Source organism: Myxocyprinus asiaticus, chromosome 4, assembly GCF_019703515.2.
Source record: "Myxocyprinus asiaticus isolate MX2 ecotype Aquarium Trade chromosome 4, UBuf_Myxa_2, whole genome shotgun sequence".
NCBI lineage: Eukaryota > Metazoa > Chordata > Actinopteri > Cypriniformes > Catostomidae > Myxocyprinus > Myxocyprinus asiaticus.
Window position 1 is genome coordinate 414,142 of NC_059347.1, and position 12,353 is coordinate 426,494.

The 12,353-nt window shown below is 44.3% G+C and overlaps 1 protein-coding gene and 1 pseudogene across 6 annotated transcripts in view; one reads left to right on the forward strand and one right to left on the reverse strand.

Annotated features, from left to right (window-relative positions):
- LOC127435276 (protein NLRC3-like) overlaps positions 1-12,353 on the reverse strand; it is a 431,316-nt pseudogene that overhangs the window by 269,960 nt on the left and 149,003 nt on the right.
- LOC127434334 (NACHT, LRR and PYD domains-containing protein 3-like) overlaps positions 1-12,353 on the forward strand; it is a 122,131-nt gene that overhangs the window by 65,935 nt on the left and 43,843 nt on the right. For 3 of the 6 annotated variants that reach the window (XM_051687004.1, XM_051686996.1, XM_051687013.1), the window contains 3 exons: positions 10,908-11,078; positions 11,225-11,395; positions 11,540-11,710. In XM_051687004.1, coding sequence (XP_051542964.1) covers positions 10,908-11,078; positions 11,225-11,395; positions 11,540-11,710 — 513 coding nt within the window. The remainder of the gene's footprint in view (positions 1-10,907; positions 11,079-11,224; positions 11,396-11,539; positions 11,711-12,353) is intronic. The other 3 variants (XM_051687032.1, XM_051687022.1, XM_051687040.1) reach the window with 3 other exon arrangements.

Consider the following 12,353-nt stretch of genomic DNA (forward strand, 5'->3'; position numbering starts at 1 on the left):
TTTTCCTCACAGCTGACTGGTTCAGCATCTGTTAGCGATCTGTAACTCAGAACAAAACCTGCTACAGAGCAGGTTAACCATGTAGCGTAAGTTGCTATGGCGATGAACACTGCTAAAAGCCGACCAACTTTCATGGTACCTAAACCTGGGGTTGAGTCAAACTAAACTAAAATTTACCTGGTTAGCCACCAAAACCGGCTTCATGGTACAGGCCTAGGGTTCAGCCACTTGTTGGTTGTTTTTTTTTAGTCTTTGTGGCTGAACTCTGACACTCATATTTTGTGTCTTGTTTTCATGTGATTGTGTGCACACTGCACTGTTTTTACTTTGCGGTGTGCACTTATGTCTTTTCTAGTCTGTGTCTTGTGTGAGAATACATGGCTTGCCTTATTGCTATTGTCATGTGTTCTCTTGTCTTGTTGTTTATTGGCATGAGTGCATGTTGCTCTTATGTCATCCTGGCAGCATGCACTCATGTCAATTGTTTGTGTGAGTGTGGGGCTTTGTTTTGGTTTCTCATTGCCATGCGTGAACCATGACAATGACAGGTTCTGTGGCTTTTTCATGGTGAAAAAAAAAAAAAAACTTAAAATACAATGAAAGGTATAATGATCAAAACCTCTAAAACTAATTCAGACCTGACTTGACAAGCTTGATAAAAAACTTTTTGTTATAAAATATGCTTCAGTGACAGTGGACTCTGGCATGAGGCATATACTGGTGAAATTTCTCCTGCTATTAAAAACTCACTTGGAGTGTCCTATTCAGCAGTGGGCATAAATTGTCTGATTTCAGGAATTTGGAAAATGCGTCTTTTTTTAAGTATAGGGTTGGTTTACCTGCTGAAAGTAATACTGTTGATAACCCTGCAAATAATAACTGCATGTTTTTTTAATTTTTTATAAAAAGCTAATTTAGGCACATTAAAGGGGTCATGAGTTTATTGTACTATAAAAACACACAATATGTAGCAGAATTCAAAACTTCCCCTCTAGTCCAAAAAGATAATTTCTTCCCACCCAGCCTCAAAAATAGCTTGTTCTTTACTTCTGTGAATTTCCTACATTAATTGGGGTACTCATTAATGCAAGACCGTCCTCTACAGCAAGAGATCAACACCTTTTACATCATTGCACCCTTGGCTCTGTGTTCCAGACAGCACAAACTCTTGAGGAGAGCAACAGATAGGCCAACTCTTACAACAAAGGACTACTTGTGCCCATCTGGACTATTTTTTTTTAATTATTTTTCCTTTGAAAACATGCACTAGACAGATGTCTTTGATCATTGCCAGAATTTCGCGCTGTTTTTAAAAGATGCTCTGTCAAGTTTTCACAGAAGATCTAGGTGTGTGTGTGTGCAGTCAGTGCTTTGATCACCATGTGGATTATATCAATGTTAATTGCTTTTGAACCAGTCACAATATGACTTAAACTTTGCAAAGGAACTGTTATTGAAAGATGGGGCAGTTTAAAACACTACTGGACCAGATCCGGATCCCAAAGTGACTAAGGTGTTTCATGTATGAAATGTTTAATCTGTCATTACTGTTTACTATTTACGGTTTATTGTTTTTAAAAGACACTGTGTCAAGTTATAAACCTTAATACGAGACCCTCGCCCTGTTATGCACCAGAAGTGTCCATTGACACGGCGCGATACACCGCAGTGGTTTTTCCATTTTATTCTGCTGCACAGCGACTGGCTCTGTTCGGTATAAAGTTGTCCTGGATGCATTCTTGTGCCCATCTGCGCTGTTTTTAATTGTTAGTTTATGTAAACATGCACTGGATGGATGTCTTTTTGATGTGTTTCTGGCAATGTGTGCTGCGTTTATGAACACCACTGATGTTGGATAACCAGTTTCATCCATTAAATGTTTAATCTGTCATGACTCTTTGATATGTATGGATTATTGTGCTGCTGGGTTTAGATGGCATGTGTTGGATTTGCATTATGTGTAACACTGAGATCTGTTGTTGTGGAGCTGGTTCATTCATTTGAGTTTCAAATATACTGTATATGGCTGTGATAGAGGGGCTGCACAATGTTAGCCAATCATAACAGTGGGTGTTCACATTGAAGTCTTAAGAGGCGAGGCTGCTAAAACAGAGTGTTCCAGTGAATGGCCAGAGACAGGGTGGAAAATAGTCATATTTGAGTAAATTATGACTATTTTTGGTGCAAAAAAACTTTACTAACTTTACTACTGGACCTCATAAATAATAATAATAAAAAATAAAATTATTAAAATAAAAGAGTATGACATGACCCCTTTAAGACGTTCCTTAAACCAGTGAAACATTAGAGAGATCAGTGAAAAATTAAAAAACAATGGGGATTAAGAACCATGGCAACCTGCAGGTCACGGCAGCTGGAGAGGTGGCTGAACTTGCACTGTAGAGGGAAAAACTTAATACTGCTAATGCTTAATTGAGGGGTAAAGCATACGGTCAATGCTTGAGGGGCCTGAAGCTAGAAAAATAGAAAGCAGAATATAGCGGCAAAAAGGATGTTGTGGCCACAATTGCAACCCCTGGGTTAGTTTGCATTACTATATATAGTCTTTGTCTGCTTACACTTTTAAAGATGGAATAGTTGATTGGGTTAAATCTCTGGATCATCTGAATAACAATCATATGCATACATGTACAATATATACACTGCTGGATGATATTAAATGTCTAGGGTACCTGAAACTCAAAGAATCACTTTTGTGAAAATCTGGGAATCTTAGCTTCATTCATAAAATTTAGAAGATTTCAATAGTACCTTTCAAAGTAATTTTTGAAAAGATCTATCTACTGTAGGCACTATGCATGAAAAGTTAAGCGACTGATCAATCAGATAAACTGGTAGGCTGGTATCTGCTGTCAGGAGAAGAATAACAATGACATTCATTCAGGAACTACTTTGAGTGAAAGGAAATATATTCTGGAAAAGTCTGAGATGTCTTATTTCATGGTTTAGCCTTAGCATTTGAGATTGAAGTTCTGCACAGGTCCGATCACCGGTGACCACAGACAGATGCATGCCGGTTAGAAATGTGTCTGAGTGAGGACCGACTTGCTTTGATGTCATGCTGACCTATGCCAAGAAACTCCCATGACGGCGAGGTTCTCTTCAAAAATGTTTGACTTCTTTAACTCTAATATCATGTTTTTATGTGTAAAAATTTGGTGTGAATTTTCCAAACACTCTAACAATGCCATCTCTGCCTGGAACATGTGATTACTATAATATTTGTAAAAATATGAAATATGTGTGTATTAAACTAAAACGGGTGGAAAGACACGTCTTTTGGTGCAAATGAAATATCAGGTTCATTGGTTGTCTTGCTCATCATATTTATTTTAATGTAAAAGCTACAGAATTTAAATTCCATCCACTTTATTAGTAACAAAGCACATAAACTTGAATAACGCGTTCCCTGTCTGTCACTCACTCGACGTTGTGTCGATGTAGTGACACTAGGGGTTCGATATTGAAAGCCCCAATCACCTTTGCTTAAAATAGAAAAGGCCAATGAGAATTGGCAAGTGGAATTTGCATGCCATTTTCTGCCCCCATACATACAGGTATAAAAGGAGATGGCATGCACCACTCATTCAGATTTTTTCTTCGGAGCCGAATGCATGCTTGTTTGTCCTCTAACCTTTAGCTTATGCTGCTGGATTTTACGGTGCATATCAGCGGTCACCCTCACATGGTCGAGTGTTGTTATATTTCCTTCTAAAAGAGCTCGTGCAAATGCTTGGCGTCTTTTTAAAGATGTTTTTCCGCATTTGCGCTACTGGATGAGGCCGTTATCTCTCCCCTCCGGACAGCCATGAAATCTGTCTCGAGTGCTTGGGGCACCAGCAGGCCGATGCAGCTTTCATGGAATGGTTATGTTCTCATTGCGAGAACATGCCCATCAGAACGTTGTGGTCACAGCTCACTTCCTCCTTCATGAAGCAAGGAGCCACCGCGGCTGCTCCCCGACCCGCTCCGTCCTGGGCTGATGCTCAGCCTGCCGGGTCAGCAAGCACCGCGGGCGATCTGGATGTGCATATGGGAGCGTTTTTGCCGGCTCAACCCTCGCAGACCTCCCATCCCCCAGCACGCATATTCTATCCAGAAGAGCTGTCGAGCGATACAGTCGGTTCTCCTCAGGGCGGATTTAATGTGTCGTTTGTGGCTTGCGACGAGGATGAGCTTTTGGTTGCAGCATTGGATGGTGGGCTTCTGCTGTCGGAAGTGGACAAATCTTCTGAGCTCCCACCCATGGGCGGTAGAGCACAGGATGAGGCGGACGCTGAGATGTCATCCATGCTTGCCCGGGTGGCTGCGAATATTGGGCTGAAGTGGAACCCTCCACCCTGCCCTGAGCGTTCGCGGCTGGATGATTGGTTTCTGGGTTCGGAGCGTTTCTGGGCTTGTCCATCCTAACTACCCTCGACGGCGGAGCGACTAAGGGAAATGTCGAGCTCCCCCAGGTAGAGCGTGCCGTAGCGTTGCATTTATGCCCACAGGGTGCAGCCACCTGGCGTGACCGACCAAGGCTCACTTCCAAGGCCTGTAAGTTCTCCTCCTCATTAATGATGAAGGCTTACAAGGCCGTGGGTCAAGCCATTTCCGCCCTGCACGCCATGGCCATCCTGCAGGTCCACCAGGCCAAGGCGCTGAAAGATCTGCACAAGGGTAGAACCGACCCAGGGCTGATGCTGGAACTGCATACTGCGACGACCTCACGACAAAAGTCACGGCGCGCGCCCTGGGCTGGACGATGTTCACTCTTGTAGTCCAAGAGCAGCACCTGTGGGTCAACCTTGCGGAGATGCGTGACGCCGAGAAAGTCCGCTTTCTCGATGCACCCATCTCCCAAGGGAGGCTTTTTGGCAACATCGTCGACGATTTTGCCGTCAGTTCTCAACGGTGAGGAAGCTGACCGAGGCGATTAAGGACATCTTGCCGTGGTATGACTCGGCCGCCTTCAGGCCTCCAAAGACCCATGACCTGTCTACTTCTCGCCAGAGCCGTTCCCCTGTGGTGCCAGCCCCAACTCCCATACCATCGGAGTCCGTATGCTGGCCTCAGAGAAGAAGATCCTCCCACGGGAAGTTGGCTCCACCTGCCCATCAGCTGGCCCCCAAGAACCCCGGACGGGCTTCCAACCCGGGGATGAGGTGACTGACTCCGAAAGGTCTGGCCCGGGTGAACTCTCCAGCCCCACCATCACCCCTGGGCCAGCACATGGTAAGTATTATATCGCCGGGTGCCCTCTGGGCCTCAGTGCCCACATGGTTGGTAAAACAGCAGTTTCCTCATTCCCTGGGTCAGCACACTCACGATGGCCAGGTGCTGGAAGTCTTTCCAGTCAATCAGGCGAACGTGAGTACCTCACGTTCCCTCGTTCTCTGTCGAGAGACAGCCGGCGAACAGGTCGCTCGCCAGTCACTGGCCATCGTTGCCATGGTGGGGAGCCTGCTCTGCCTTGAACCACCCTGCCCGAGCACATTAAGTCCAGTCGTCCCCTAGGTGCCGCTGGCACGGAATCTGGAGGCCTGGTTAGCGCTCTCCAGCCCCTTGCTGTGGCTCATCAGGACGATTCGCCTCGGCTACATGATCCAGTTCACCAGACACCCGCCCAGGTTCAGTGGCATCCTCTCCACTACGGTGTGAGGTGAGGGTGTCTCCGTCCTCCGGGTGGAGGTTGCCACCCTTCTGGCGAAGGGAGCAATAGAGCCCATCCCTGTAGCTGAGTTGGCAAGGACTTTTACAGCCCTTATTTTATCATGCCCAAGAGAGGGGGAGGGTCGCGCCCAATCTTGGATCTGCATGCTTTCAGCAAAGCCTTACACAGGCTTCCGTTCAAGATGTTATCACAGAAGCGCATCCTGGCGTCAATACGACATCAGGATTGGTTCACAGACATCGACCTGAATGTCGCGTACTTTCACGTATCGATCCTTCCTCGACACAGACCCTTTCTTCGATTTGCCTTCGAGGGATGAGCATACCAGTACAAGATCCTCCCCTTCGGTCTGTCCATGTCCCCTCGTGTCTTTACCAAGGTCGCAGAGGCTGCCCTGGCCCCACTGAGGGAGAAGGGCATTCGCATTCTCAATTATCTCAACGACTGGCTAATCCTAGCTCACTCGCTAGATCTATTGTGTGCGCATAGGGACCTTGTGCTTCTTTGTATCCTCCTAGACCGCACCTGATTCCCTCTTGAGATCCCTCTGTGGTCCTACCTGCCCTACAGAGAGCCCCCTTTGAGCCCCTGGAGCAGGCCGCGCTCAGTAATTTGTCTCTGAAGATGGCCCTTCTGGTGGCGCTCACTTCCATCAAGAGGGTGGGGGACCTGCAGGTGCTCTCTGTTACCAGCGAATGCCTGGAGTTCGGGCTGGCACACTCACACGTGAACTTGAGACCCCGGCCCGGTTACATGCCCAAAGTTCCCACCACTCCTTTTCGGGACCAGGTGGTGAACCTTCAAGTGCTCCCTACAGAGGAGGAAGACCCAGCCTTGTCGTTGCTGTGTCCAGTTCATGCCCTGCGAATCTATCTGGACCGAACGCAGAGCTTTAAACGCTCGGAGCAGCTCTTTGTCTGTTTTGGAGGACAGCAGAAGGGGAAAGCTGTCTCCAAGCAGAGGCTAGCCCATTGGATTGTGGATGCCATTTCTCTTGCATACCAATCTCAGGACTTGCCATGCCACTTGGGAGTCCAGGTGCACTCCACTAGAGGTGTTGTGTCCTCCTGGGCACTGGCAAGGGGAACCTCTCTAGCAGACATATGCAGAGCTGCGGGTTGGGCTACACCCAATACTTTTGCGAGGTTTTATAACCTGCGCATAGACCCGGTTTTGGCCCGAGTGTTACACGGTAACAGCAGGAAGACCGGGCGGCCAGTTGGGTGTACCGCTTGCATTGCGCCTTTCCCCTTTTTCAAAGGTGATAACGTGCGCCTTTTTGTCCACAACAGTTCCCCCTATCCGGTGAACCCCGGACACCTCTTTAATTCTTAAGCACTGTTCAGTGACGAACTCGGTGGAGGAGTAATGTCACCAGGCCCAGTACTCGTGGTATGCCCCTTTTCAGGTGAGCCCGTGTGCTCGGGCTCAGTGCTCCATGCATGGTGATTCCCCCTTGGTAATCCTGTATGATGAGTTTCCTCTGTTCTGTTTCCCCTTAGGTGAACCCTGTGTTTCCCCTCACCAGAGCTTTCTCTGCCTTGGCCACTGTGGCTGCGTACCCTCTCTGTAGATAGGGTCCTCCGGTGGTATCATTCCATATGTGAACTTTCCCATTGGTAAGTCCATGTGAGGTATTCTATGCATGTTAACCTCCCTCCGGTAGGATGTGTTCTCCGTAGTGCTCTCCTTCCTGGAGAGGGAAGAGCACTTCCCAGCGCTATTCTAGAAAGTGCTCTGCGGGAAATTGCTAAACAGCAAATCAGGAAAGGCACCGCTGGTAGCCTACTTGGGTAAGTGCCTCCTCCCCCCTTAACGGGACTAGGGAGATGCCTTACCTAACTTGCTGGAAGGTCACAATGTGGTTGAGTGCTTGCTGCGAGGAAAGCAGCAGCTTGCCCGTGTGCACTCTTCCGTAACTCGTGACACAGTTCAGCGCCTGCGCGTTTCCTATAGGAACCCCTAGTGTCACTACATCGACCCTAATATCAAATGTTTATCATATTACTATTGACCCTTCACTAAGCCCCACCCCCCTTGGTTACTGTTTAAAAAGTTTAAAAAGTCACATGCATAATAATTATATGTAACCAATAAGATGGCTTTAATGTGTTTTTTTTTTATCATTATGTCTGTCAGTGTCTATGCACATCCCATATTGAGCATGCTTGGTGTGTGCCTCTTATTAGAGAATGCTGTTGCTAATATTAAGCTCAATTCTCCGTTATTGTGCACACCTGTGCCTCTCCCTTGTGACTGATATGTTGCGCGTTAAGTATTTGATTGATAAATGGTGTTCATAAAGAGGACGTTGCAGGATCAACTCTGCAGCTTTGTTCTCTCTCTCCCTGTTAGTTGCGGTTTGCTTTTTATTTTTGTGCCTCTAGAGTACCAATATTAATTTGTATATATTATTAGGTTGAAGTGCATTGATATGGTGAGCTTTGTGTATAAGAGCCTTAAGGGGGTAAGCCTATTGCAAGGCAGTTGCAGTGACTTTTCAGACGATCTCTTATGAACCATAAGCAAATATTTAATAAATATTTAACTTAAACTTTACCCTGCTAAATTATATTATGCAGACATAATGCACTGATGTTTTGTTTAAATATAATTTGTTTGGTATATTTATTATGACCCGGGAATTTACTTGTCGTATGGTCTTACTTAACACATTGGCTCCATGCTAACTAGTCGTGGGTATCATGAATTCGGTTGCACTTGTTCCATATGATGAGAGCAGTCCTTAAACTGTGTCCCGTGTATTTGTGAAAAATACATTTTCAGATACAGGCTATACAAATATTTTTTTTGTAAATAGAGTGAACACAGACGCTTTGCTCTCATGCTTTCGTTTCTCATGCCTTGAGATAAGAGCGCATCATCAGTTGCTCGTGCTCGCTCTTTTCCTCTCACACTCACTCAAACAGACACACACAGTGCATAAGGAAAGAGAGAAAGACAAGCTGCTCATACAGGTGCATCTCAATAAATTAGAATGTCGTGGAAAAGTTCATTTATTTCAGTAATTCAACTCAAATTGTGAAACTTGTGTATTAAATAAATTCAGTGCACACAGACTGAAGTAGTTTAAGTCTTTGGTTCTTTTAATTGTGATGATTTTGGCTCACATTTAACAAAAACCCACCAATTCACTATCTCAAAAAAGTAGAATATGGTGACATGCCAATCAGCTAATCAACCCAAAACACCTGCAAAGGTTTCCTGAGCCTTCAAAATGGTCTCTCAGTTTGGTTCACTAGGCTACACAATCATGGGGAAGACTGCTGATCTGACAGTTGTCCAGAAGACAAGCATTGACTTCCTTCACAAGGAGGGTAAGCCACAAACATTCATTGCCAAAGAAGCTGGCTTAACAAGAGGAATACGACAACTGTAGCCAAATTCTTAGAAAGGAATTCCTGATTCACGCTGTTTACCAGCAGAGAGGGACTGAAGCAGTTGTAATAATGAATCAGTTGCTCTAATAGTTTTCTCAACATTACAATATCTTTATTTATTTATTTTTCTGTTACAAACATTCAAATAATAACAAAATAAAAGTTTTTAGCCATAACTGTCTAAATTAGCTGTTTTTTTCCCCCTCCCCTTTTCTCCCCAATTTGGCATGCCCAATTTCCAATGCTCTCTAACTCCTGTGGTGGCGTAGTGACTTGCCTCAGTCCGGGTGGCGGAGGATGAATCTCAGTTGCCTCCGCGTCTGAGACGTCAATCCACGCATCTTATCACATGGCTTGTTGAGCGCGTTACCGCGGAGACGTAGCATGTGTGGAGACTTCACGCTATTCTCCGTGGCATCCACGCACAACTCACCACGTGCCCCACCGAGAGCGAGAACCACACATCATAGCGATCACAAGGAGGTTACCCCATGTGACTCTACCCTACCTAGCAACCGGGCCAATTTGGTTGCTTAGGAGACCTAAGCTGGAGTCACTCAGCATGCCCTGGATTCCCCTAAATTGGCTGTTGTGATACAGCGATGCTGCAATGTTTTCTGACGTCAATCATAGACTGTACACTTCTGGGCAAAAAATTACAATTTCCCAAAATGGCAAAAGGGCTTTTAATGATCTTAACCACAAATGATTGGTCAGGAAACGTCTCGCTTTGATTCCTCTGTCCTCATTTCCTTTCTTTGCATCCATTCCTCGTTTCCTAAGAGACTGAGGTAAGGAAACGAGAAAAGGAAGTGAGGAAAGGAATCGAGGATGCACAATTTCAGAAATGAAAAGCAGCCTTAGAAACATCTTAACTCAGAATGCCATGCAGTATTGTGATGTAAATAACATGGTGGTGTACATACCAGCAATGGCATTCGTGACTGCATCTTAAAATCACATGATCTCATTATAATCATTATAAATATCTTAAAATCAATTTATATGTTTAGTAATATAGAGTCTTTCCCTCATTACACATGAAGACATTTTTTTTTTTAAATACAGCGTGGATTAAAGCTGATGTATGTAACTTGTTACTTTTCTTGAAACTTGTAAATACTGTGTCTCTGTGGCGCTATGAAACTTCCCCTGTTTGTTTTGAGCGACCCGTCACAACAACACAGACTCAACCAATGGTGTTAGCTGGGGATGGGTTTCAGTAAACAGCAGATAGGGGCATGTTCAGAAAGCTGTTCTGAAAACAAATTGTATTTTTGCAATTCCGCTCGGTGGTGCTAGTGGCACAGAAATTACATACTTCAGCTTTAAATAACTCATGTTGGGGGATCAGTCAGTTCAGAAGGAACTCATGTGCGAAAGGCTTTTAAAGATCAATTCACTTTCAGTTTGTCATTGTAACAGAAACAAGTATTGTTTTCTGGCAACCTCCACATTCCCTCACTTTGTCACACTGGATTTATTACTTCCTTGAAATTGTACATATAAACCTGTCAGAGGCCAGAATGCATGAGGAGGGAGGGGTGGCAAGGGGGGACAAGGGAACAATGATGTTCAAACTATTAATGATTTCATATATGTTATGCACACACTGTTGTATACTTTTGAAAAGCAATATATACTGTATTTGATTGAAGCAAAAAAAAAAAAAAAAAAAACTTTCACACTCCACCTCCTGTCCATATGCTTTTTCTTACAGAAAGCTGGATCAATGAAGATCTATGTTCAAGACAGGATGTTAGTCATGTGATCAATATTTGATCAATATACAACCTCCTTATTGTGCTGTATTCCATTCTCTGTTAAAGACTTGCAGGCTGTAATCTCACTGGTCAGTGCTGTGAAAGTTTGTCTTCAGTTCTGCAATCATCAAACTCCCTGATAGAGCTGGACCTGAGTAACTATAAACTGATGGATTCAGGAATGAAGCTGCTCTCTGATGCTCTGAAGAGTCCTCACTGTACACTGGAGATACTGAGGTCAGTGATTTTCTGTAGAAATAATCAGACATTAAAACAGTAAATGGCTCAGTGACTGTCACAACACTTCTTCTCTAACTGGAGTATTCACTCTGGAATAGTTTGTTGTATGAAACTACTTTATGATCATTTTGTTCTTTGTTTAGATTGGCAGGCTGTAGATTCACTGATCAGTGCTGTGAAAGTTTGTCTTCAGTTGTACAATCATCAAGCTCCCTGAGAGAGCTGGACCTGAGTAACAATGACCTGCAGGTTTTAGGATTGAAGCTGATCTCTGATGCACTGAAGAGTCCTCACTGTACACTGGAGATACTGAGGTCAGTGATTTTCAGTAGAAATAATCAGACATTGAAACAAAAATGTCTCAGTGACTGTCACAACACTTCTTCTCAAACTGTCGAGTATTCATTCTGGAATAGTTTGTTGTATAAAACTACTTTCTGATCATTTTTTCTGTTTAGATTTGCAGCTTGCAGGTTCACTGCTCAGTGCTGTGAAAGTTTGTCTTCAGTTCTACAATCATCAAACTCCCTGAGAGAACTGGACCTGAGTAACAATGACCTGCAGGATTCAGGAGTGAAGCTGCTCTCTGATGCACTGAAGAGTCCTCACTGTACACTGGAGATACTGAGGTCAGTGATTTTCATTAGAAATAATCAGACATTGAAACAGTAAATGTCCTCACATGTCCTCACATTTTCAGTCATAAGCTTCATTTACATAATCATCGACTAGCGTCTGCCAGCGAGAGCTCATTAATCCCTTGACTGACAGGACTCCCTACTGAGTTAATGATTCTGACAACTGGGAAAGCACTTCTGTTGTGTAAAAAAAACAACAACAAAAAAACAGTCGCTGGGTCGGGCTCTTGTGTTCTCGTCAAGTGACCAATGGGCTTCTATTTCTGAAGTACTGACCACACATCATGATCTGATCTGAACGCTTTCATCAGCAATCACTCTTACTGCCCCATATCATTACAAACACAGATTGTAATGCATAGTGTATCTGTCAACAAGACGTTTTCAGGGATACTCCAACACTAAAACGACTAATAAAATAAGAAAGCGGAGGCAGAACAGTCTGTTTTTATTGAACAGAAATCCTTTACTCATTGAAAGCTGTGGCAAACCCTGAGGGGATAAACACACAATCCACACATCCACAACATAAAGTTACTTCATGAATCACATCCTAAATCACTATTACAATTGTTTATGTTCACACGGTACTACTGTTGTTTCTTCTGTGAGCTCCATGTGACAGGGAATCAGA